The sequence below is a fragment of the Equus asinus genome, chromosome 8, assembly GCF_041296235.1.
Source record: "Equus asinus isolate D_3611 breed Donkey chromosome 8, EquAss-T2T_v2, whole genome shotgun sequence".
NCBI classification, from domain to species: domain Eukaryota; kingdom Metazoa; phylum Chordata; class Mammalia; order Perissodactyla; family Equidae; genus Equus; species Equus asinus.
The window spans coordinates 21,157,080-21,184,934 of NC_091797.1; the positions used below are offsets into that span (position 1 = coordinate 21,157,080).

General features: G+C 41.1%; 1 protein-coding gene across 2 annotated transcripts; it reads right to left on the reverse strand.

Moving 5' to 3' along the window:
• Positions 1-1,280: 1,280 nt before the first annotated feature.
• On the reverse strand, positions 1,281-27,794 carry SPATS1 (spermatogenesis associated serine rich 1). Of its 2 annotated transcripts, XM_014837479.3 has the most exons (9): positions 27,408-27,794; positions 26,937-27,095; positions 22,285-22,432; positions 18,718-18,842; positions 17,252-17,413; positions 11,415-11,535; positions 10,745-10,807; positions 2,878-2,993; positions 1,281-2,627 (listed from the first exon to the last, which is right to left on the reverse strand). In XM_014837479.3, the coding sequence occupies exons 2-9, from the start codon at positions 27,061-27,063 to the stop codon at positions 2,599-2,601; spliced, it is 891 nt and encodes a 296-aa protein (XP_014692965.2). In that variant the 5' UTR covers positions 27,064-27,095; positions 27,408-27,794; the 3' UTR covers positions 1,281-2,598. The 2 variants fall into 2 exon arrangements, with proteins under 2 accessions (XP_014692965.2, XP_070370929.1); XM_070514828.1 differs by lacking the exon at positions 17,252-17,413 and having other exon boundaries at positions 27,408-27,623.
• Positions 27,795-27,855: the final 61 nt, after the last annotated feature.

Sequence of the window (27,855 nt, forward strand, 5' to 3'; positions counted from 1 at the left end):
GTAGAAGTTTAATACCCTTATATCTTAATATTTTGATAGATTGCAGAGACTGTAGAAATAGTCTTCAAATTGTCTTCATTTGGCTTATTTGGACTTTAGTACCACTAGCTGTATAACATAATTTTCCCTCCAATCCACAGAGGCCATTTTTCTGTCTTCCTAGGATCTGAAATTAGAACTCCTTCTGTGCAATGTAAACTTGTTACTCTAATGAGTTTACTTGTAAATGTTGTGCACAGGTTGTTTCTGTTAAACCTGCAAGTTTCAGTTATGGGAAGTAAGAAATGAACACACACACACACACACACACACACACACACACACACACACACAGACATTTTTTTTTTTTTGAGGAAGACTAGCCCTGAGCTAACATCTGTTGCCAATCCTCCTCTTTTTGCTGAGAAAGACTGGCCCTGAGCTAACATCCATGCCCATCTTCCTCTACTTTATATGTGGGACGCCTACCACAACATGGGTTGACAAGCAGTGCCATGTCCACACCCAGGATCCCAACTGGCAAACTCTGGGCCACCGAAGTAGAACGTGCGAACTTAACGGCTGCACCACCTGGCCGGCCCTGTGCACACATGTTTTTATTTACCAAAGAACCTAAAGTGAGGAGGAGGGGATCTTCACATCTAACAGGTTCAACCTCTCTGTGCCTAGAAAGAAGAAAGGGCTGCAACAGCCATGAGACTCACATATTTTTCCCATTTGGCCTTTGTCTATGCCTTTAGTCACCCTGAAAACACGCATGCATTCACACACACATGTCCTGCCCGAAGTTGGCGGTGGAACTCTTCACCTGCCACTATTGGGAGTGCCATGGCATAAGATCTGGCCACTGCGGTGTGCCCACAGAGAACCCCAAACCCAGTGACAGTTGCCCTGATTTCCAGGGGATGGAATGTAGCTCTGCAACTCCAGAAGTTCAATCATTTAATAGTTTTCTTTTTTAAATCATATCTATTCTGGTTTGGAGCAGCATCTAGGAATTATATAGAACTCTTTGAAATCTGGAGATTGTTACACATTCTGCTGAAACTGTATTTTGGTTGTTTTTCTTAATACCTTGACTGTGTAGGACTCCTTCCCTCCAAAACAGCAGAGTACCTTCCAGAAGCACTTTCCTGCTCCACCTAGATAATCTCAGCTGGAAATTCCTGCAGAACGTTTTTTGCATTTATATTGTGTTCTCCATTATCCACCCACACAAGTGGTTGCAGTTGACTTTTTTTATATTTTAAGTAATAGAAGCACAAAAAAATTATTTTTTTCAGAAGTTTATGTATTCGAGAAAATGTTGGCAATCTTTTTTTTTCCTTTTCTAAATTATTTGGTTGTATTTTCTTCTCTGGATTTTGTTGGGGATGGGGGTGGGTGTCACGTCCCAGGGGCAAGAGAATTAGCACAGAGGTTTGCTGATGTTAACCCAAGGAGTGGTCAGGCGGGTACAGTTGCTGGCAGGAGCCACCATGTTCTCTGCTGGTTAAAGGGCTGTAGGAACAGAGCACGAATGTACCGTGTTCTAAGCCGGCTTCACTGGCTTTGGCTGTGTCTGGAAACAACCTTTTGACAGGGAAAGAAATTGTGTCTCATGTCTCGGGCACTTTGAGTCTCAGCATGGGCCCCAGTTCTCTCTTTCCACTTTAAGTTTTGGGGGAGACCAGAACTGCAGCCTTCATTAGCCACCCAGTGGGGTCTCCTTAGGGGAGAAGGAGATCAGCTACGACCATGCCGAGAGTCATTGGTGTGAGTGCTGAGAGTCGCAGCCTCACTGTACAGGGTTGGCTTTTGTTCCCACCTTTGCCTCCAAATGCTCACTTCTTGCCCGATTGGTGAGAGGCCGTAAGACTCATGATTGGTGCTCGCTGAGCTCTCATCCTGCTTGGCTGTGTAGACAGACAATACCGAAGTGGGCAATGGAGCTCCAGGGCAATAGTATTAATTAGCTGGTGGAGATCTAGACTTCACATTTTTCTGACATGTACCAAGTGAATAGTAGAGAAAATCTCAAAAGGTATCGATAAAATGAGAATAGTTTTACCAAAAATAATGAAAGTTCACATAATGTCTGCATTTTACAATTGATGTGAGGGCATCCTGAGAAAACTAAATTTAACTGAATAAAAGTGAATGTGGACAGTATACTAATAGTATAGCATTAATGTTGAATTCTCTGAATTTTCTATCTGTCTTCTGTTTGTTAGAGAATATCACTGTCTTTAGGAGATACATACAGAAGTATGTACGTATGGAACAGTAAAGGGTTATGATGGCTACCACTCACTCTCAAGTAATTCAGCAAAATAATAAGAGTAATAACATGAGAGAGAGAGAGAGAACATGCACAAATCTGGACAAATGTTAAGAATTGTAGGTGAAGGATATGTAAGTGTTTGTTCATTGTACGATTCTTGCAACTTATCTGTAATGTTGAAAGTTTTCCAAATATAAAGTTAACAAAAGCAAAGTACAGTGACTCCTCATGACAGTGAGGCATTAGATTTAAAACAGTCCCCCTGACAGAAGCAATCAGCTGGAAGAGGCTCTCCAGAGGACAGTCAGCGCATGCTTTGTGGGCCTGTTTCTGGCTCAGGATTGTCTTGTAAAGTCCAAAGAACCTGTGGAAAGAGGCACGGAGGTAAAGGTTGCATTCCGTTACAAGACTAACAGTTCTCAACCAACACAGTCAACCGGCAGCACCAGCACGGCCGTGACATCTGCCTGAGGGACCACCTCGGGGCAAAAGACACCGTCCACTCTGGGAGAGGCTCTGCCTTCTCTGCTCTCCACTGCAAAGCCTCTCGAAAGCCTACTCTGCTAGGCTGGGCTCCAGTTTTTAATACTATTCTTTGAAGGCTCCTGACCCACCAGCAGTGAGTAAACTGTGTATCGAGGGGAACGCTGGCTGCCAATTGTCAAGCTCCTCAACTTCTCTTATCTCATTCTTCAGTCTGTTGGCCTTCTCCTTCACCCAGAAAGGCAAACTGTAGGAAGAAAACAACACCTTGCATTGGAGTTTGTCTCATGCAAAATTCACAAACAGTGTCAGTGGACAAGGAGCTACATCCTCCAAAAGTAAGAATGCCTCCAATTTAGGACACCAGTGTCAAAATAAAACTCCACTCTAGTTGTTCATCATGTGCCCCCGCCCCAAACCCGGATCTCTTTTCTGCCCTTCTCTGCCCAGGAAGCTGACCCCTGCAACCTCATCTCCCTCACCCCTCCCTGCCAGCATCTTTGAACTGAGCTTAGCCAATGGGAGGCACCACAGGAGATCAGAAGGTGGGAAGAGTAGAGGTTGGGGTATTTCTTACCGAGCTCCTCCACTCCCTCCCTGTCTCCTGAGGTACCCAGTTCTGGCAGAGGCTGCATTCTCCACCTCCACAACTCGTTTCAGACAGCCCTTCTCCATCTCCCACTGCCCTGTGAACCAGGATCCCTCTTCCTGCTGCTCAGACTGAGGAGGAGTAAGAGCTTCCCACTGTTGGGTGCTTGGCCCTCTCAACCTGCCCACACATCTGTCAACAGTCCTTTCATGACACTGTCCTCAGAATCTCAGTGGAGTGTGCCTTCTGATTTCTGCTGGGACCTCAGCTAACAGACACCCAGCATCCTCCCAGCTCTGTTGAGATTTGAAAGGACTGCACTGTGTGTGTTCCAAGAGGTGCCAGGAAGTGTGACTCCTGGGATGAGTCACAGCCGGGAAATGAAGAAAGTTTTTAACTTTTGGCAGCTAGAATTTTCACACTTTTAGGGAGAAATGCATCTTGGTGGGGAAAATGCCCTGATACACCTGCTGGGGTAGGGAAGTGCCTGGAAGAAGGAAGAGGAGGATCACCACATAGTAACAGGTGGGAGTCAAGGTTATCATTTAAAGCTGGCAAACCAATAGTAGAAGCCCAAGTAAGAAAAGTAGGACAGAGGCCAGTCCCATGGCCCAGCAGTTAATTTTGGCGCACTCCGCTTTGGTGGCCCGGTGCAGACCTATACCACTCATCGGTGGCCAGGCTGTGGCACCAATCCACGTACAAAATAGAGGAAGACTGGCACATATGTTAGCCCAGGGCGAACCTTCCTCATGCAAAAAGAAGAAAATTGGCAACAGATGTTAGTTCAGGGCAAACCTTCCCCAACAACAAAAAGAAAGAAAGAAAGAAAAGCAGGACAAAGAACAACATAGAAAAATAGTGACATAAAGAGCCACTGGAACAAAAACACAAGCATTCCTAAACATCAAAGAAAATTTTTTTTAACTTTTGTTAAAGCAATCAAAGAAAACATTGAAAGGCTCATGGTAAATATAACACAATACACATAATAAATGTAACAAAGTATTATGATAGAAGTGAAATCAACTTTGTCAAATCAATAAATGCAAATAGCCTTAATTCACCTATTAAAGAAAAATATTTTCAGATTGGCTTACAAAGCAAAACCCAATTCTATGTCTAAGAGACATCTAAAACAAAGTGATTCAAAAGTCTAAAACTCAGGGGCTGGCCCCGTGGCCGAGTGGTTAAGTTCCCGCGCTCCGCTGCAGGCGGTCCAGTGTTTCGTTGGTTCGAATCCTGGGCACGGACATGGCACTGCTCATCAAACCACGCTGAGGCAGCGTCCCACATGCCACAACTAGAAGGACCCACAACGAAGAATATACAACTATGTACTGGGGGGCTTTGGGAGAAAAAGGAAAAAAATAAAATCTTTAAAAAAAAAAGATATAAGGAACTTAAATTTAAAAAAAAAAAAGTCTAAAACTCAAAGAATGGGCAAAGGCATGTTAGTCAAATGCAAACAAAACAAAGAAAGAGTTGTAATCCCAGTATCTGGCAAGGTATAATGTAGGACAAAGCACTGAAGGAGAAAAAGAAAGATTTTTATAATGCTAATGGCTACAATTAACAATAAAGATAGAAACACACGAATATTTGAACACTTCAACTCTCAGTCCAAGCTAGAGCAAGTGGATGAAAATGAGCAAAGAAATATAGAGACTAAACACCATAATCAATAAGATAAATCTGGTGTTATCTAACTCTGTATCCTGATGACATAGAATACACTTTCAAATGCACGGGGGACAGTCCCAAAGTTGAGCGTAGGTTACATGGGAAAATTTGCTTAAATTTTTTAGATTACAAGGAAAAATTTGCTGAGTTCCATAAAATAAAAATAATAAAAACAATATTTTCTGATCATGTGATAAAAGTAAAAGTGAATTACAAAATAAAAATCAAAAAGCTCTTTCTCCTGGTAATTTAAAATCTCTCTATTAAGTAACTCTTTAGTCAAAAGGAAAATACCAACCCAACTTCAGAATTCATTAAAAATTAAAGATACTCTACATGTCAAAATGCATAACATTTTGGTAGTCAGAGGTACATTCATAGCCTTTAATATAGATATTAAGAAAAATTAAAGAATTTAAAGATGAATTAAACATCCCATTCAGAAAATAGGAACAAAAGGGGGCCAGCCCAGTGACGTAGCAGTTAAGTTTGCACACTCTGCTTCCGCGGCCCAGGGTTTGCAGGTTCAGACCCAGGGCGTGGACACAGACCACCCATCAAGACATGGTGTGGCAGCATCCCACGTAAAATAGAGGAAGACTGGCACAGATGTCAGCTCAGTGAGAATCTTCCTCAAGCAAAAAGAGGAAGATGGCAACAGATGTTAGCTCAGGGCCAATCTTCCTCACACACACACACACATACACACGAGAAAAAAAAATAAAAGTAAACCAAAATAAGCAGAAGGAAGGAAATAATAAAAATAGAAGCAAAGATTAATGCTTTAAAAACAGAGAAACAGTATGAAAAGAAAATAAATTTTTTAAAGCCGGTTTTAAAAAACACCAAGTAGACAAACTACTATCTAACGTAATTAAGAAAAAGGGGGATAAAGCCCAAACACAGAAGAAGAAATGATGAGGGAAAATCAACAATCAAAAGAGGAAATTTTTTAAATAAGACATTTTTGAACAATTTTATAAAAATAAATTTGAAAATCCAAACAAAATGGATAATTTTCTAGAAAAATTAAATATTCTAACGTTGATCTCAGAAGAGAGCAAGTTTGAACAGTCTGCTCCCGTGACTGGTTATAGACTTTTCATGGGGGCAGCTGTCAAAGCCCTGAGGAAGGGCTCCATGTCTCCCAGTTCTCTTATCGGCCACAGCACAGGACAATGTGCGATCTACAGTGTGCCATCCTTCTTAAAAAAAAAAAACTTACCTTTTTTAAGGAAAACCAGACTCTCTGGTATGCTATGATTTATACATGTAAAAACATATTTTCATTTGGAAAGCAATGTTCAAAAGCTAAAAAGTAGTTGGGTAGGGTAGTAGGACCCGGGCAATTGCTTTTTTCCTCCCCAACTTTATTGAGATATAATTGACATACAACATGGTGTAAGTTTAAGGGGTACAATGTGTTGATTTGATACACATGTATTATAAAACGATGACCACCATGGACTTAGCTATCACCTGTATCATGTCACATAATTACCATTTCTTCTTTGTGATGAGAACTTTTAAGGTCTACTCTCTCAGCAACATTCAAGTATATAATACACTATTGCCAACTATAATCACCACACTGTGCATTAGATTCCCAGATTCCACCATTCTAGTCTCTGTTTTAATGAGTTCACCTTTTTTAGATTCCGTGTGTGAGATCACACAGTATTTGTCTTTCTCTGTCTGACTTATTTCACTAATCACAATGCCCTCGAGGTCCATCCATGTTATCATAAATGGCAAGATATCCTTCTTTATCATGGCTGAATAATATTCTATTATATATATATGAACTCTGTATATTAATATGTTATATATATATCACATATTCTTTATCCATTCATTCATTGGCGGACACTTAAGTTGTTTCCATATCTTGGCTATTGTGTTGTAAATAATGCTGCAATGAACATGGGAGTATAGATATCTCTGAGATCCTGTTTTCATTTCCTTTAGAAATATACCCATAAGTAGAATTGCTGGATCATATGGTAGTTTTATTTTTAATTTTTTAAAAACTTCTATACTGTTTTCCATAGTGGCTGCACCAACTTACATTCCCACCAACAGTGCAAAAGAGTTCTCTTTTCTCCATGTGCTCACCAACACTCGTTATCTTGTCGTTTTGATGATAGCCATTCTAACAGGTGTCGCATGAGATCCCACTGTGATATTGATTTACGTTTCCCTGATGATTAGTGATGTTGAGCACTTTTTCATGTACCTGTTGGCCATTTGTATATATTCTTTGGGAATATCTATTCAGTTCCTTTGACCGTTTTTTTTCTTTCTTTGATAAGGAAGATTGGCCCGCAGCTAACATCTATTTTTCAATCTTCCTCTTTTTGCTAGAGGAAGATTGTCGCTGGCTATTTTGTATGTGGGATGCTGCCACAGCATGGCTTGATGAGCAGTGTGTAGGCCTGCACCTGGGATCCAATCCCATGAACCCCAGGCCACCAAAGCAAAATGCACAAACTTAATCACTATGCCGCTAGGCCAGCCCCACCCAATTTTTAATAGGATTGTTTGGGTTTTTGCTGTTGAGTTGTATGAGTTCTTTATGTATTTTGAATATTAACCCTTTATCAGACAGAAGACTTGCAAATATTTTCTCCCATTCCATATTCCCCCATATTCCATATTTACCCCATATTTTCTTCTAGGAGTTTTATGGTTTCAGGACTTACATTCAAGTCTTTAATCCATTTTGAGTTAATTTTTGTGTATGTCATTTAAGATAAATATTCAGTTTCATTCTTTTGCATGTGGCTATCCAGTTTTCCCAACACCATTTAATGAAGAGACTATCCCTTCCGTACTGTATATTCTTGGCTCCTTTGTTGTAAAATAATTGACCACACATGCATGGGTTTATTTCTGGGGTCTCTAATCTGTTCCATTGATCTATGTGCCAATACCACACTCTTTTGATTACTGTAGCTCTGTAATAAAATTTGAAATCAGGAAATGTGATGCCACCAGCTTTGTTCTTCTTTCTTAAGATTGCTTTAGCTATTTGGGGTCTTTTGCAATTCCATACAAATTTTAGGATTGTTTGTTCTATTTATGTGAAAATGCCATGGGAATTTTGATTGGGATTGCACTGAATCTGTAGATCACTTTGGGTAGTGTGGACTTTTTAACATTATTAATTCTTCTAATCCATGAGCATGAAATATCTTTTCATTTCTTTGTGTCTTCTTCAATTTCTTTCATCCACATCTTATAGTTTTTAGTGTGCAGATCTTTTACCTCTTTGGTTAAATTTATTCCCAGGTATTTTATTCTTTTTAATGCTATCATAAATGAGATTGTTTTATTAATTTCTCTTTCTGATAGTTCATTGTTAGTATTTAGAAATGCAACTGATTTTTGGATATTGATTTTGTATCCTGTAACTTTACTGAATTCATTCGTTAGTTCTAACAGTTTTCTGGTGGAATCTTTATGGTTTTCTAAGTACAATATCATGTCATCTGCAAAGAGAGACAATTTTAGTTCTTCCTTTCTGATTTGCATGCTTTTCCTTTTGTTTTTGGGGGTTTTTTTCCCCAATTGGTCTGTCGAGGACTTCCACTACCATGTTGGATACAAGCAATGAGAGTAGGCATCCCTGTCGTGTCTTGTTCCTGAAAGCTTTTCCTCTAAGATCCTCTAAGAGTATGATGTTAGCTGTGGGCTTGTCATATATGGCTTTTATTATGTTGAGGAACATTCCTTCTATACCCAATTTCTTGAGAGTTTTTATTGTGAAAAAATGTTGAATTTTGTCAAATGCTTTTTCTGCATCTATTGAGACAATCATATGCTTTTTATCCTTCATTCTATTAATGTGGTATATCACATTCACTGATTTATGGACGTTGAACCATCCTTGCATCCCCGGAATGAATCTACTTGATCATGGTGTATGATCCTTTCAATGTACTGTTGAATTAGGTTTGCTAGTATTTTGTTAAGGATTTTTGCATCTATGTTCACCAGAGATATTAGCCTATAATTTTATTTTCTTGTAGTGTCCTTGTTTGATTTTGGTATCAGGGTAATGCTGGCCTCATAAAATGAGCTTGGAAGTGTTCCTTCCTCTTCTATTTTTTGCAAGCATTTGAGAAGGATTGAAATTAATTCCTCTTTAAATATTTAATAGAATTAACCAGTGAAGACATTTGGCCCTGGATTTTTCTTTGTTGTGATTACCGATTCAATCTCCTTACTTATAATTCGTCTATTCAGATTTATTTCTTCATGATTCAGTCTTATTGGATTGTATGTTTCTAGAAATTTATCAATTTTTTTCTAGGTTATCCAATTTGGTGTATAATTGTTCACAGTAGTTTCTTATGATCCTTTGTATTTCTGTGGTATCAGTTGTAATGTCTCCTCTTTCACTTACAATTTTATTTGAGTCCCCTCTTTTTTTTCTTGGCTAGTTAAGCTAAAGGTTTGTCTATTTTGTTTATCTTTTCAAAGACCAGCTCTTAATTTTATTGATCTTTTTTATCATCTTTTTAGTCTCTATTTTATTTCTTTTCACTCTAATCTTTGTTATTTCCTTTCTTCTACTAACTTTGGGCTTAGTTTATTCTTCTTTTTCTAGTTCCTTGAGCTGTAAAGTTAGGTTGTTTATCTGAGATCTTTCATTTCACTTAATGTAGGCATTTATCACTATAAACTTCCCTCTTAGAACTGCTTTTGCCTCATCCCATACATTTTGGTATGTTGTATTTCCATTTTCACCTGTCTCAAGGTATTTTTTTATTTATCTTTTGATTTCTTCTTTGACTCATTCGTTGTTCAGGAGCATGTTTAATCTCCACATATTTGTTGAAGTTTCTAGTTTTCTTCCTGTAATTGAATTCTAATTTCATACATTTGTGGTTGCAAAAGATGCTCGACATGATATCTTCCTAAATTTATTAAGGCTTGTTTTGTGGCCTGGAAATTACTATTATTTTAAATATTCTAGAATAGTGTTTATAAAACATGTACAGTACAGATAGGAGAGGCCCTAATTACTTTCTTTAAGTAATAATGCATAATGAAGGTATTAGAGCTCCCAGTTGTGGAACAAAGGGCTTTTATTATCACTGGGCTTCAAGGTTTGGTCTCCCAGCTGAACTCTGACAGGGTTTGGGACACTTGCCCACTCTATTCATACTCGCATGAGACTTGTATTAGGAAGCGAAATTTTTTATACTGACACATATCTCTTTCTAGATCAGACCCCACTTGGGCAAATAAATGAGGTTCAGAATGGAGCTGAGCTAAAATATGAGATCAGAGGAATGATACTTCCCTCAAATGCAGGAAAACTCCAACAGCTTTCTCTCTGCCTCTTCAAACTCTAACCATCCTCCCTGGCTGCACTCATTTAAGCATGTGTCTTTCTTTTCCAACAAACTCTTATGTTTTGGAAAGCAGGGACCTTGTCTTTTTGCTCTACGTAAATCACCCATAGTGCATACCCAGCACACCACATGGCATCTGGTAGTGTGTCAATCACATCTGTTGAAGATGTGAGCAGCTCAGCTGCCAGACTCCACAGACACTTGCTCTTCAAGTGTCTCACCAAAAACTCTCTATACAAACTGCCCCACCCGCCTGCTGGGACTCAAAAGGTCCCTGTGTGTTGGGTGTCTATGAGCTCCTCCATTAAATAATTGATATTTCCATAAAGATAGGATAATGTAAAACATAGTGGGAGAACTCACTTGGGAATTTGTGGAAGAGGCTCAAGTGGAATAAATGTATCAAATTTCTTTTCATAAGGCACTCTGAAAAACAAAAGACAATCATAATATTGGGATGGCTTCTACAGCAAAGAGATCAATACATCATTATGTTCAGCAAAAAGTCTTATTTTCTGGTTTTAATTGTCATATGTGGGCTTCAAAACTGTAAAGGCCATAATTCTTACTATTTTTTATCATTTTTAGTAAACATCATTAAATCAAATATGATTAATTTTTCAAATTTCATTTTTAACATAATACACCAATTATTTTTCTTTTCATTTAATGACCATCCCTTGCCCCTCAATCACTTTGGTCTAAGTTTAGTTCCAAGTGTAAGTCAACCCAAATGGTAGTCACTAACCAAAAATCTGATTTGACATGAAATTGAAAAGACTTCAAACTTGTGGTAATAAGAGTAGGGATAAATTTAACAGCCACTTTTTTGGAGTCAATATCCTGTTTATAATTTCAATTATACACGTGCATATGTGCACATACTAAGGAACTAGATATGGACTTTTTTAGGAATTTTCACCAACCATGTCTTGTTGAGATCTACCCCTTGTAAAATATAATTTATATGTAGCAGAGAAAGATACATTCCTCTAAAGTTAACTGAATAACCCTAGTATTAGCATACACTTACAGTGAAAAATTCACAGGTGGGAGAGTTGATCCTGCTTTGTGGAAGTCTTTACTCTGTTCTGGGTACATATATGGATTATCTCCAGGAGTTAACTTTGGGATTCCATTCCTGGGATCAATATCTGCAAGAGATGTTTAAAAAAATCATAAAAAAGGCTGAAGATTATCCACAAATTTGCTCTAAGTATTGACATTACCATGGAAATAGGATAATTTACTGTTTTGTTATAAGGTATATACAGGTTTCTCAAAGTTCTGTTTGTGATTCTCTTACCTTGAGATGATGAGCATAAAAGTGCGATCCCGTGTTTGGGATATTTTCTAAAAGGTGTTGTTATGATTACCTCACCCTGGGAAAGAAGAATAGCTTAGGTTCGGATGTGATGTTTTGGTTTAAAATGAACAGTGAATCATAAGTCTGTCTGTAATGATGAACAAGAACTCTGCTTGAAATCTTTTCATTCCTGAGCATTAGTGCATTTTGAAGCCCTGAGTCCTGTAAACCTCTAGAAGTGACTGTCATCAGGGCTCTGCCTCTCTTGTTGGGTCTCAGGAGGAAATCGGCTAATGAGAGCCCTGCTCCTCCTTCTCCTTCAAGGCCTGGGGTAGTGCAGCAGCGGGAGGTAGCCTTCCCGGGGAAGAGGAGTCAGGAGAAAGTCCACTGCTGCAGAGCACACGCTGCCTACTCAGCCGATGCTCTGACGCCCAACTCAGCCCCTTCAAATAACCCAGGAAAAGTAACTAGTCACATAAGCTCAAAAAGAGCCAGCCTGGTGCAAGATGGTCATTTAAACCTGCACCTCTGATATTAGACCCATCTCCTAAGAGAACAAGCCTGGACTATGAGACTAACCAGCCTTGGGATCAGAGGCAGGGATGTGTGGCTGGAAGCACCACCTCCTTCTTGGAAGGAGGACACACCCAATGACACACGCAACGTGTCACGACACATCCAATGACAGGCCTCTTCTTTTCCTTTTTAAATGCTTGTTTTCACATTGCTCAATTCAATTGTGCCCACAAGATACAAGCCAAAGGGAGTGCTAGGGCAGATTTTTGATAGGCTGTTTCCTACCTACTCAAATTCCTCTAGCTAACCCAGCAAAGCTGTCTACACAATAGGCAGAAGTGCCTGAGTTACTGGAGTTTTTAATTTTTACCTTTCTCTTTCAAAAGCTCTTTCAATAGCTAAGACTCTTCATCTAAACTTTTTATGAGCTCTTAAGTGTTGTGAATAGCATCAAATGCAGCCATGCATTGAGTGCCTGCTGGGTATGAGGCGCTGAGGAGTCAAAGCAAGGAGATGGAGCAACCCTATCTTTTGGATCCCAAGTCAGGGCACCAACAGGTAAAGATAAGGTGACAGCAAGAGGTGGCAAGAAGAGTTTGGACTTTGGAGGCAGTCAAGCCTGAGTGCGAATTACATTCTGCAGTTTCTAGTTCCGTGCCCTTGAGCTGTTTATCTAACTTCCCTAAGCCTTAGAATCCTCAATTATAAACTGTTTATCTCAAAGATCTACTTTGCAGAGTCATCATGAGTACTAAGTGAGCATAATCTGGGCACATACCCCGCACTCAAGAAATGGTAGTAGTTATTATTATTTGAAATGAGGACTAGGCTAATACCACCCCTCATCCCAATTTCTTTTAACCTGGAAAATACAACTGCCATTTAGCTAAGGTGTAAGCCACTCCCCAGGGAATCTTACATAGCTGGGGAGACAAGACACATATATAAGGAGATTAAATAATACTATATAAGGTGGTAAATGCCGTACACCACACAACAGTAGTTCTAAGATTTTAGCATAAGTGAGAATCACCTAGCAAGCTTGTTAAAAATAGTTTCTTGGCTCCCAATGCAGGAAATCCTGTTTTAGGTCTGGAGTGGTTCCCAGAGCTAGTTTGTTGTTTTTTTGTTTGTTTGTTTGTTTGTTTGTTTGTTTTTCTGGGAAAGAGTTGCCCTGAGCTAACATCTGTTGCCAATCTTCCTCTTTTTTTTTTTCTTCCCCAAAGCCCCAGTCCGTGGTTGTATATCCTAGTTGTAAGTTGTTCTAGTTCTTCTATGTGAGCCGCCACCACAGCATGGCAACTGACAGATGGGCGGTGTCATTCTGTGATCAGGAAGAGAACCCAGGCCATTGAAAACAGTGAGAGCTGAACTTTAAGCACTAGGCCATCAGTGCTGGCTCAAGAACTAGCATTTTTTACAAACTCTCAGGTTGAGTATGATACATGTGATCTGAGGACAACACTTAGAAATATACTACCGTAAAAGATCTCACAAGATAATGTCAGCAAGTAGAAAAAGAACCAATGGCTTATGTGTAAGTATAAGATGTTACTTTTAGGGAAAAATCTCCCAAACAACACCTCGGAGACAACATGTTTGTTTAAGCTCTTAGGTATAGTATGGAATCTACTAGGTACAACTTCTGAATATTCTACAAAAACAGGTATCAACCCAAAGTGCTGGCCACTGTGAATCAGTAGCGGAGAGATTCATTACACATCGTGATCAGTTCTAACGCTTGTTCGTGCTTTCACACAAACCATCCAATCTCCTGGATATAAAGACATTCAGGAGGAAGAAAATGGGATACACACACTGAAATCAGATAACCATATGAACAAGCAAACTGTTCACCAAATAACATATTCTGCCCCATGTTTCCCCACCCCAATGCAGTTAGGTAGAGCCATGTTCTAAGCAATAGGCTGTGAGCAGAGATGATGTGTGTCACTTCCAGGAAGAAGCATTTAAGAGCTGATGTGTGACCCTCCAGCACTTTCTCTTTCTCCTGCTATGGCAACCTTAGAAGCTCCACGTTGAGCTGGAGAAGTCATGGGTGAAAGCAAAAAGGATCCCTGAGTCACTGCTTGCAAGGGAGCTGCCCTGCAGAGCTGCTGGATCCACAGGGGACTTTGCAAAAGAAAGAAGTAAACTTTGATGGTTAAGCAGATGAGATTTCAGGGATTGTTTGTTACTGCAGCAGAATCCATCCTATTCTGACTACTACAATATGCTACACTGTAGGCAGAGTTATACAAGAGATAAATTATGCTTTCAGATCTACTTCCCCTACAATCTATGATCATAGGCAGCCTTTTGTTCTTCCTTCTGTGGTAACAAATTAGGTCTTAAGGGAACTCCACCAATGGCCTGATCATAGCTGATGGGTTAGAGTCAACCATTAATTACATATATTTTGATTGATTTCTTTCCATAATAAATGTCTCAAAGTCCAGTTCAAAATGGCAACTGGCTGGCAGTCCCTGCTGCTGCCTCTCCATCTTATCCAAGAAATAATGAGGGGGTAGAGAATTTCACAGAGGAAGAAGTGTCCAGTGTCAAGCTTAACAGTATCACGTGCTGCAACGAGATCAAGGAAGAGAAGAAATGGGGAAAAACCTGCTGCATTTGATATTTCAACAACTGATTGCACAACATCACCTAAGAAGTAATCACACTAAAATGAATCAAACTTAGAGATCCAACATCAGTTTACAGGAAATACAAGGGACAAAAGAACCTGTTAAATGGTGCTAAGGGATGTAATCAGCAAAATCCTGACTGTTGCAAACTGTACAGGACAAATGACCTAGTCTCTTCACCAAATAAATTGTAAGAAAAAAAGGGAAGGCAGACCTATATGTTAAAGGGACTTAAGAGACATATCAACTAATTCTTCAGTGTGGACCGTGGCGCTGATTCAAACAAACTATAAATATTTTTAAATTATGGCATTTGTGAGATAGCTGGATATTTGAACACCGAATGAATATTTGATGATATTAAGGAATTACTGTTAATTTTTTTAAGATGTGAGAATGGTATTGTGGTTATGTTAATAAAAATAACCCTTATCTATTAGAGGTAAATACTGATATATTTACAGATGAAATTATATGATGTCTGGAACTTGCTTTAAAATAATCCCTGGGGAAGAGAGGCAAAGATGAAACAAGATTAGCTACGTGTTGATAATTGTTGAAGCTAAGTGATGGGAACATCGGGTTACATTACGCTCTTCTCTCAACTTTGGCAGATCTTTGAAAATGTCCCTAATAAAAAGTTTTTCTCTTTAATAAAGGTAGAATAGAGATTGCCACTGGAGCGGAAGGAGGAAAGATGTTGTATTCAGGGAGGGGCCTATTGGCAGTTTCAAATATAAAGAAAATATTCTATTTCTTAACTGGAATGAGAAGCATAAAAGTGTTTGTGATATTTTATTCTATATCTTCAATAAATATTTCATAAACATAGCTTTGCATTTATTCAATATTGACAAAAACCATAAAAGGAAGGAGGGAAGGAAAGGGAATAAAAAACACAAAATTCAGGACAATATTTACCCTTGAGTTAGGAGGGAAGTAATGGGTTAGGGTTAGGATTTGGATCATCATGGTAACCCCATTTACTTTTGATAAATACTGGGAGCTGGCCCAGTTCTGGCCAGTGAGACACGGGTGGAAGGAAGTCTCCAAAAGACCACATGGGAAAACTTTTCCTTCCTTCTAAGAGCGGAAGGTAACCGGTTGGGCAACGCATCCGGTGGTGAAGCATAAATATATACTCATATGATCCCTGGCTTGATGGGCCACAGTGCATCATACTGTGGCCTCCCAGCATTCCAGCTGTGAGAACTGTGCAGCTCTCCTGCTTGCTCTCTCTTTCTCTTTCTCACCCTCTCTCTTTCTTTCTCTCTCTTTCATTCTTTCTCTCTGTCCTAACCTCCACAGTCTTCAAAAGGCGCAGAAACGCAGCCATTCTTCCGCATCTCCTGGGTGGGTGAGACCCTGAGACCGGCTTTCTGCCCATACCTTGCCCACAGCTCTCACTCATCTCCTGCTCAGAGTCAGGCCAGATGCTGCTTCATTCTGAGGCTCAAGGTCTTTGCCGAGCCACACTCTGAGGCAGAAGCCCCAGATAGATTCACGTCTGATCCGCCAGTCGATTTTGATCTCAGGAGTTGGGCAGGATGCAGGACTCCTCAGATCCCTATCTCAGTGACTACTCTCCCACCTCCTCTAGTCTGGCTTTTCATGTATTCTCTAGCCAAACAAAAGCCTTAGTTGTCAAAACTATTTGTCTCTGCTATGAGTTTTAGAGTCTATTTTAAAACTCAACAATGAGAACTTTCTATTTTTTCTTTGTATTCCTGCTACAGCAATCCTGTCCATCCCTGAATCAATGGCTGCCTCCTACACAGGTATTTCTGTAGAAGACCATGCTATAAACGGTCCCTTGGTACTCAGCAAATCTTTAAGGTCTTTTAATAAATCCACTATGGGTAGGTTGGTACAGAGAACTCACCAAGTGACAAACTAAGGAGATATATATATATTGATGATAGATGTTTATATATATAATATATACAAATGCTCATCTCAATTACCTTTAATTAAATAAGCTATAAAATAACATGCACTTGAGGCTAAAGTTTATGGGATATTTTCCCTATGAAGAATATAAAGTACAATTTACATGCATATGACAGGCAGCATCTAATAGAAACATAAATTATTTTCTTCAGACTTCAATGAAGGTTTCTATTAATAAGTGTCTGAGAGAACTTATCTGATGACTTAAATATCACATTAGCATTTTATGAAATTCTGAGAAAAATTAAAATGTGGATCAGCATATGTTGTGAGTTCTTTGCCAAACAGTGCAGCCTGCCAACCATCCCTTCCCTCTCCTATCCTCCTGGCTGCACTAGAGTGACACGGTGACCCCGCAGGGCTGCCCCCAGCCACAGAATGCTGGGCCGCAGAATCACGACGCAAGAGTATTTTTGGGCATTGCACAGACAAAGTCCAGAAGGAAAACGTTACCATATTTCTTCCTCCCAAAGCACTTGTCCACTGTCCTCTCTGACACAGACCGCCTGTTGCTGAGGAAGACCCCGTTAAACAAGCACTGCTTTCCGACATGATAGGTGTGGATATTGCTGCTAAACCTCGGGTAAAATGTCCACTCAGGACGCTGCCCATCTTCTGCAAGACATCAGAAATCCTTCCATTAGCACTGCTCCCAGCCTCATAATGCAGCTGGATGACAAAAAAAGTTGTGAAAACTCCCCAGGCACGATCTAGCTGTGCATTTACCAGAGGATATAAGTCCTTGGTTCTACCCCAGGGGCAGGGTTAACTTCTGTGGGACTAGGCACAAAGGGAAAGGAAATAGAGAGAAAGCTATCTAAGAGGCCTCTTTTTTTATTTTTCCTTTTTTTCCTCCTCTCCAAAAATAAAGCCAATTTTATGATTAGAAGTGACGTACGGGTTGGGAAGCTCAGACACAGCTTTACAAGCGCCTCTGATCCAACCTTCACTTTGATAAGCGTGTAGGAAGAACAGAACGCCCATCAACCAGGGATGGGCTGGGCCAACCACGGCATCTTACTGGATGGTCCATGGTGTTGGCAGCAACAACGGCACCCACACGCACTACAGTGACACAGGGAAATGTTACATGTGACAATGGCAAGTGAGAAAGGCTGCTGTGAGGACTTGGGCTAGTTACTTGACCTCTCAGTGTCTCTGTTTCTTCATTTGATAGTTTCCCTGTAAAACTGCTGAAGTGGTCTTAAACAATAAAAGACCCCCTAAAGCTCTAGGGTTGCTTGAGAAACACCTGGGTTCCGCAGTGGACAAGAAAGAATGTGGGCTGTGGAGGCAGGCAAGTTTGGGCTCTAATCCCATCCCTCTACTTCCAGGCTACGTGTACATATGCGGGTGACTGAATCCCTCCAGCCTCGGCTTCCTTCTGTGTAAAATGCGTAGGTCTCCATTAGCCATGTAGATCTATATGTATTGACACAGAAGGAGAGCCATGATCTATTTACTTTCAGTGAAAATAATTTGCATATTATTTCTTACCAGTGAAAATATGGTTGAATATTACAATCCATATATATATAATGTATAATATGTATATATACACACACATACATACATATACATTTCAAAATTCTAGAAGAATATATATCAAACTCTTCACAGCTATGGGGCAGAAAGGGGATATTGTTGGAGAATATTGGAGAAGGTGTTTTATACTCTACATATTTCTTCACTATTTTAATATTTTGCTACAGTACTTTTATGGTTTCTCTATAAAGATATTTTACTTTTGAAAGACATATAATGATAGCTCCCCAGCAGACTTGTGAGAACTAGAGATGAAGTGTGTCCCATGCCTGGCACTTAGTGGGTCTTCAGTGAACGGTGCCCAGCAGTATGGCAGACTTCTAAACAGTCCCTGAGCACAGAGGCATGTGGAGGAAGAACTCTGACTTACTCACTTGTTTGCAACTTAAGCAGGCTGAATTCCTCAGGATATTTATCGTTTTGGATTTTAGGCAATGAGGTTTCAGATGAGTGATCAGAATGTGAGGAGGAGGATTTCTGAGCTAAATCTGCAGCAGGCCTGGAAAGGGAGCAGAAGGATTAGATTCTTCCACGTGCTTAAATTGGTAGTTAGAACCTGATCTTACATCTTACACTAGAATTGCCCTCACGTGTGGGAACTAGGACGGCTCCTCTATAAAAGTCCATGAGCATATAATTCATTTATTTACAATTTGAGGAGGCTGAAACATATTCAAAAGATGCATGCTTAAAAACAATTTGGTGGTTCCTCAAAAAGTTAAATATAGAATTATCATATAACCCAGTGATTCCACTTCTAGGTATATACCCAAAGAATTGAAAACAGATTCATACAGGTACTTACTTGTATGTGAATATTCATTGAAGCACTATCCATAATAGCCAAAAGGTGGAAACAACCCAAATGACCATTGACAGATGAATGGATAAACAAAATGTGGCATATACATACAATGGAATATTATTCAGACATAAAAGGGAACAAGGTTCTGATACATTCTACAACATGGATGAACTTTGAAAACATTACACTAAATGAAAGAAGCCAGACATCAAAGACCACATATTGGTGATTCCATTTATATGAAATATCCAGAACAGGCAAATCTACAGAGATAAAAAATAGATTAGTGGTTGTCTAGGGCTGTGGGTACAGGGAATATATAGGGGGATTGCTAAAAGGTACAGGCTTCCTTTGGAGGTGATGAAAATGTTCTACAATCGACTGTGGTAATGGTTACACAACTCTATGAATACACTAAAAACCATTGACTTGTACACTTTAAATGGGTGAATTATATGGTATGTGAATTATGTTTCAATAAAACTGTTACAGGGGGCCAGCCCCGTGGCCTAGTAGCTAAGTTTGGGACACTTCGCTTTGGTGGCCCAGGTTCAGTTCCCAGGTGTGGACCTACACCACTCATCAGCAGCCATGCCGTGGCAGCGACCCACATACAAAATAGCAGGAGTTGGCACAGATGTTAGTTCAGAATGAATCTTCCTTAAGCAAAAAGAGGAAGATTGGCAACAGATGTTAGCTCAGGGCAAATCATCCTCGGCAAAAAAAAAAAAAAAAAAAAAAAAGTTACAAAAAAGATGCATGGTCAATAAAATCATTACATGGAAATAAAAAATCAATAAGTACAAAGAGAAAAGGAAGAAATAATCAAAAACAAACTTAGACTGGAATGGTTAAGAACAGAACACTATGTTTAGTGCTGAACTTCCTGGCAGTTAAAAGGGCCTACAACAAACTATCGTGGGTGTCAACAGAAAAAGCAAGCACTTCTGGTTTAAATGGCTTTGCATGTGATAGATGGCCTTGGACAATGATAGCCTGACAATGTTTTCAGGTATAGTTATCTGTTAGCAAGTCATAGGATCTTTTTTCATATTATTGCACCACTCATATCTGAATAGCTTCAAACCAACGGCATATGGCTTGTCTCATTTGCTGTGATGTAGGTGGGGCCAATAGAAGCATTTCCACTCGAAAAGAAATGGACCCTCAGAGAAATACAGGTAGACAGGGTCAGAGCAGGATCTGCAGTCTAACTCTATGTCGCCTAAAAATCATAAAGAACCCTAGTTCAGTAACTCACAAGTCTTGTATAGCTTGATCTCCAGTTTTAAATGTTTATTTAAATGTCTATTTCTATGTTTATATCGATACTAATATATCGATACTCTCTGAACTTTTGCAGTATGCAGACAGAGCAAAATGCGACAACTCAGGGCCCCCCCCCCCATTCAGAACATATCAGAACTTTGACACTGGGGTGAAATTTGTCTCTCCTAAATGTTCTTTAAAGTCTTTGTTGAACAAACTACATAGAAAAGATTGCAAGGATAAGGGAAGCTTTCCAAAAAACTTTCGAAGTATCCGCCTACTTTGTTTACACAGCAAACATTTATCTGAGGACATTTTGTGGCAGGTGTTCTTCTAGACACTGGGGGTCCAAACCCGGTCCCTGCTCCCTAGGAGCTCAGGGCCGACGGGGAGAGGACGTGACAGACAAACAGGTGGCTGTGGAAGAGTGGGCAAATGTGAAGTGGGGAAAAAGCAGGTTTTATAAAAAAGAAGTACAATATGATCTTAATTGTGTAAAATAAATATATATTTATATGAATAAGAAAGAAATAGATTTTTTTCTTATGCATATAAAAAAGTAACATCCAAATGGTAACACTGATTCTCTAAGAGGTGGATTATTGTGATTTTTATCTTTAATACTGTTTGCAAATTTCTACGATGAACTTAGATTTCTTTCATTATGACACAAATTGTTAGAAAAAGGTTTTTGTTTTTGTTTTTTGAGGAAGATTAGCCCTGAGCTAACTGCTACCAATCCTCCTCTTTTTGCTGTGGAAGACTGGCCTTGAGCTAACATCCATGTCCATCTTCCTCTACTTCATATGTGGGACGCCTGCCACAGCATGGCTTGCCAAGCGGTGCCATGTCCACACCTGGGGATCCGAACTGGTGAACCCCAGGCCGCCAAAGAGGAATGTGCGCACTTAACCGCTGCACCACCGGGCCAGCCCCAGAAAAAGGTTTTTAAAACTTTTTACTGTAAAAGAAATATAAACAGAGAAAAGTATATGAAAAATAAATACAGTTTTACAAATAATTATAAAGCCAGCATCTAGGTCAAGAAATAAAACATGGGGGCCGGCCCCATGGTGTAGTGGTTGGGTTAGGCGTGCTCTGCTTTGGGGACCCGGATTTGCAGGTTTGGTGCAGACCTACTCCACTCATCAGCCACACTGTGGCAGCAACCCACATACAAAATAGAGGAAGACTGGCACAGATGTTGGCTCAGGGCTAATCTTGCTCAACCAAAAAAAGAGGAGGATTGGCAACAGATGTTAGCTCAGGGCGAACCTTTCTCAGCAAAAAAAAAAAGAAGAAAGAGATTCTAAAAAATAAAATGAAAACACAAAAAATTTTGAAATAAAAGAAAAGAAACAAAACATGGCCAGCCCTCCCCTCCCACTCCCCAGAAACCATCTGTGTCTCCCTTTCCTGGAGAGGTAACAGCTGTCCTGACTCTGACTCTCATGGTAATCATTTCTTTGCTTTTCTTTAAGACCTCCTACATACATACGTATGTATGTATTCCAAAAAATATAGTTTCGTTTCACTTGCTTTTGAACTCCACAATAGCAAGCACTTGCACAGCACTTAGGGTATGCCAGGGACTCTTCTAATCACTTTACATTTATTAACTCATTTAAGCCTCACAACAATCCTCTGAAATATTATCCCCATTTTGCAGATAAGAAAACTGAGGCCCAGGGAGGTAAAGTAATTTGCCCAAGTTCACACAGATACTAAGTGGCAGAGCTGGGATTTGAACCAGCTCTTCGATTGGATCCATGCTCTTGACACACACGTCATTCCACCTCTCAGACTGTTGGCTCCCTGGTCAGAATTTACCCCAATGTTTAAGGCCCCCCACTGGACCCTTACTTACTCTAGGTGAACAGACACTCTGCAGGGGCCTGGGGGCTCACTGACACCCAGACCTGTTTCAACAGAAGACGAGGGGCTGACGCTTCTGCCAGAGGATGGTGTGTTGGCAAAGCATCCGTTAGATCCCAGAAAATCATTGTGTTTAGTACCTGCAACACACAGGTATCACCATTTGATTACATCAATAAAAAGTACCTTCCATTCTATCTTGTTCCCTAGATCATAAATAATTTATTTTTTTAAAAAAACAGCTAACACTTGTTTGACCATTTACTGCCCACTAGGGATTGTGTTTACATCTTATACACATTATCCCATTTAATTCTCCTAACAACCTACAGACGTAGGTATTACTTATCCTTCCATTTTACAGATAAGGAAACTGAGGCTCAGAAGGTTAAGCAACTTGCCTAAGATCACATAGAAAATAACCATCTCAGTCCAGATTTGATCACAGTTCTTGTAACACTAAAATCTAAAACCCTAACCACTATGCTAGACTGCTTGCCTCTGCCTGTAGTCTGCCTAGTCTGAACTAAGCATAAGAGAGAATCTGAATCGAGCTTTATATCACTGTATGTTGTATTGAGCATCTCAACACAATTTTCCAAAGGATGTCTTCATAGAAAGACTAATGAATATGGCTGGTGATTGTAAGCCAAGGACTGTCTTTGGTTCAGAAATTGCTATGGGTTCCCCTCCCACTGTAGTGCCGTCATTCATTCATATACACATCTTCCCCACAGACTAGGTCTTATTCACCTTAGTAACACTCAGAACAGTGCCTGCCACAAAATAGATGTTTGAGTTAATAAATGAAAAAGAATTATAACTCCCCGACCACCCACAATGACAAGGAAGGGAGTCCTGGAAGCCAGTGACTGTCAGAGAGGCGCCCGCTCTCTTCACTCTGCTATATAGTTACTGCTTCATGAAAGTCGATCTGCCTTCTCATCATTTTACACAGTGTGTGCCTTGTCCAGTCACTTAAAAAAATGTCAGATGGATGGATATCACATTTCCTTACACACAACTTCATAGAGCTTAGATGCTCAACAGACACAATGTAACCTTTGGTTATAAGAAAATTATAAGACACAAGAGTCGCTCAGACTCTGACTCTCGAGTACAATTGTGGGCTGCCCACTGCTCCACCTCTGCAGCATCGTGCTTCGCCTGGACACGGTTTATATCACGTGCACTCTGCAAATTCCCACCATCCTTCAGCGAGACTGCTCCTTAGACAATTTTTTATTTATTTCTTATCAACTCCCTCTCAAATTCACACAGCAAGTGAATCATATCCTTTTCTCTCTTGTCAAGTCCCAATCCTATCACCCAACTCTTTACTCTTGAGGACTTTGCCTGGGACTCTACAAAGTTTGAAGGCCAGCACAGCTACTTCCCCCTCACGGTCTCCCCATTCTGGGGCTTCTCAGGGTATGGCCTAAGGCCTGTCTGCATCAGAACTATCTGAGACACCTGTTAAAAATATAGATTCCCAAATCCCATTACAGACCTATGGAATTAGAACCTCTCTAAGTGAGGCCTGGGAACCCACATTTCAATGTTTCCCTCCCCTCGTTGCACTGAGGCTCACATCTGGCTGTGATTTTCCTCCTCTTCAAGTCCAGCTCCATCCCTGCACTGCAGTCTACCCCATCCCGCTTCCTCATTCCAAACTGCACAGAATTCCCTGCATTTGCCCCGTCATGAGAGGCACTTGTTCAACATGCAGATTCCAGCACTCTGACCCAGACCTACAGGGAAGCCTCCCAGGTGATTCTCAGAGCCAGTCAAGCGTGGGAAGAGCTATTCTAGAGCATGCCACAGAGCCTAGAGCAGCCCCAGGTGCAGTGAGGGTTAACGGATTGCTGGAGGTGTGAGTAGTTGGGATGGAGTAGAGCCCAGTGGAGGGGGCGAGAAAGGGGCAGAGCCGTGAGGAGGAGAGCACAGGTCCCCAGGAGCCAAAGGAGTAACCACATATCCTGAGCCACAAAAGTAGTATCACAAAAATAACATAGACCACACTCTCTGACCACAATGCCCTACAGCTAGAAATCAATAAGAAGAAGACAGCCAAAAAACATCTACAAGAGCTTGAAAACTCAAACCACACTTCTAAATATTTCATATAAAAGAAGAAATCATAATGGAAAGCATGAGGTGCTTAATGGTCATTGATATTAGTACTATATATCGAAACTTGTTGGAGGCAACTAAAGCAGTAATTAGAAGCTAAAGCCTTAAAAGCACAGGCTGTATTTCACCAAATGTAAGACACCATCAATTGTAATAACATTATTATTTAATGTGCCACAAAGAACAAAGGCTGCCAGTTAAACTATGACACAATGCCTTATCACTTAGAATTTTTATCTTATACCTACTGAAGCACTCTTTTAGACTTACTACAGATTTTAATCACATATCACTTATGTGCATATACAAAGAAGAAAAACATAAGAAACAAATTCGTTAGGGCATTCTTAAACCTTATTCATATTCAAAAGTCCGTTACTGAATCACTTTTCAACTCAATCACTGATGTCCACGCTTTCCACCTAAACTGACCTCAGTGCAACAAGAACACAGGTGATGTAGCATTTCTTAAATGAGCTCTCCTCTATTGCTTCTGGAATTTTCTTCCAAGCCACAGACGCATGTTCCGCATTATTAAGCGCTCATACAGCAAAGTTTGTGACAACTGCTTCACATCTGCTGCTGGGCCCATAGCCCTGGTAAGACCAACCCAACTTCAGAGATGCAAACCGTGAAAAATGTCCGTCTTAGAAATGCCGTTGTGTAGAGTAGCATCAAGTTACTTTAAGCAAGTCAATTACCTCTCCACGCCCAGTTCCCGCCACCCGCCCCACCTCTCTCTCTACCTCATGAGGCTGTGGTGAGGAGCAAATCAGCTAAGCTACCTCCTTCTTGAGTCACCATCTACCATGATAATTATTATTCGAATGCAATAAATGTCCAGTAAGCCATAAGACGGAAAATTCTAACAAGTTGCTAAAACTATGCGAAAACTATGCGATAAGAAAAGACGATCCAACCAAAAGGACAAAGAGAAAATCCTGGTGACTAGAAAGGAATTCAGGGAGAAAAGGAGAGTTTAGAAGAAAGTCTGTTTCCTTGGTACCATCTGTGGAAGTCACGATAATTATTTCCATTTCTCTAGGCAGGAATAACACCTTACATAACCAAGGCACTTTCACACACTTGTCCTCTGAGCTGGTTTAGACAGCAGCACTGTCTGGCAGGGCGAGAATAACACATGGAGCCAACTTAGCTTAATGTGGATACTCTTCAACCAAACACTCAGTTTCCCACCCCTGCTTCTCTGCTCAACAAACAAAGGATGTAGGATGGTGGTTTTTAACCCTTCTTTGGATCACAGACTCCCATGAGAAGTGATGAAAGCAATGAGCCCTCCTTGTGGGTGCACAAACACCCACAGGTGCATACATCTTCAACCAGCTCGTGGAGCCCCTTCCTTCCTGAATAGCCATGGACTCCATGTCAAGCTGAGCTCAGATGTGGTCTCATGAGTGGACACACCTACAGAGCTGGAAAGGAAGCCACGGATCTTCAGTATATCTGGTCGGGGGGGGGGGGGGTGTCTCAGGGGCTGAGGCTCTTCCAGTATCCCTAACTTAGACACATAAAGCCCCTCTACCCCACCCTTAAAACAGCAGCTCCCTCCTCTATCCCAGATCAACCTAGAAACTACGGAAAGGTCTGGGGCTTAAAGTTAGCATCCCAGGACCTTTTTCTCCTTGCTGACCTAGCCATGTTGGGCAATTAATACTACTAAACTGGCCCCGGCTTGTAGGCGGGTGTGGGAAGTCATACCTCCCTCCTCTCCCTGCACTTGTGAAGGAGAACGAGGAGATCGCAGACCCGGAATACGGAAGACCAGGGGCCAAGCTAAGATCTCATGGGGGCACAGACGCAATATTCTACAATCTTTTTTCGCAGCATGTAGGCCACTCATCAATAACAGGCAGATGCCAACCTGGGCATATACGCACTCCGAGGTTTTCTGAAAGACTGTGGCTGTTCTGCTCCATGACACTGTTCTCTAAAGGCAAATGTGTCCCTAAACATCCTCCTCAGCCTTAAGGACCAATTATGGAGCTACCATCCATTAGATAATTTAAACCTTTCCTTAAAGCGTTCACAATTTCCACCTGAGTTGTCCCAGCCAATAAACAGTACCACAAATCTACCAATACAGAAGCAAAGAAAAAAATAAAGGGCAGGCACGGGCTGTGGAGACCCGAAGACTGGGGTCAAATCCCAGCTTCACCATTTATCTCCTGAAGCGCTGGGCAGATCAAACCTCTGGCTCCCTCTGCTCATATGTAATAAATCTCTCGGGCTGGTATGAGATCCAGGGAGGTATTTTATGAGAATCTCTGATCTGATGCTGCAATCTGCTTTATCAGACTTGAAGTTAATACAGACATAAGCTGTATTATGTATATAATACATAATATAGACATAAGCTACTATTCAAGCAGTTCTTTTTATATGCCCCCAAACAAGCCTCCCTTTAAACTTCAAGTGGTGCCTCCTGGCTCTAGTATACTTGGATATTGGGACCAGACCCACAGCCAGTCCTCCTGATTTCTTGAACTCAACTGTATCTCCTCTCCGCCATGGTCATGCCAGAGTCTCCCTTCTCTGGAGCCTTCTCCAGCTCTGTGCAGCAGGTCACTCTTGAGATGGAGGGGACACGGCAGCCCCGTGGACCGTTCCCCGTGTACATGGACTCATCTAATCACGTGTTGATTTTAAATACTAAAAGCAACGGGAGACAAAGAAAAGATCTTTGTAAGAAAGGCTTCAAACAAAGCAAATAGACACTCCACAAGCCATTGGAAGTCAAGAGGGCTGGGTTGACCTCAGAGATTCCCTCCCTCTCCCTATCCGGGCGTTTCTTGGTTTGGAGGCCCCCAGAGCTCGCGTGGGTCTCGGCCCGCAGCCCGAGCAGTGCTCACTGCGCGGCCCATCCAAGGTGCTGCTTCCCTCCCACCTCTGGTTGTTCCCACCCCTTCCCCCAGGCTCTACACTCGGAGGCCTCCAAGGAGGACGCAGCGGAGGTCAACGCACCAATCGGCCCCCAAACTGCCGAATACCGGCCCGAGGAACCGAGATCCAAGGACGAGAGGGACGGCGCCGCCGCCTGCTCCTCCCGCGGAGGCGCGTTCCGGGGTTGCCGGGACACCAGCCCCAGCAACGCGCGGCCGCTGCTTCCCGCCAGGCCGCCCTTCGCGGTCCTCCTCCGTCTGCATCCTGGGGCTCTCTGGCCCTCCGCACCTGACGGAGTCTTCTGAAGGGGCAGAACTAGAGGCTCCAGCCATGGCGGGGCGTTGTGGGCAAGGACCGCTGGAAAAACTGCTTCATGTTTCTGGATTTTTTTTTAAAGAGTTGTGGTTCTTCTCCAGGCAATTTTCTTTATGGGAACTGTAGCCTCTGGTGGCAGTGAAGGATGAGCCCTCCACAAGGCTTGCAGATGCCTGCTTATAATTGGCACTGATTAGACAGGATCACCTACCAA

Bases quoted from the DNA above. Each gene is read 5' to 3' on its own strand.
- SPATS1 (XM_014837479.3), bottom strand. From the start codon at position 27,063: ATGTACACGGGGAACGGTCCACGGGGCTGCCGTGTCCCCTCCATCTCA. The intron at 18,843-22,284 runs GTAAGTAAGGGT...CTCCCTTTCCAG, and splicing joins AGAGTGTCTGTTCACCTAGA to GCCTGCTGCAGATTTAGCTC. The intron at 17,414-18,717 runs GTGAGTAAGTCA...GATGTCTTGCAG, and splicing joins CCTGCTTAAGTTGCAAACAA to AAGATGGGCAGCGTCCTGAG.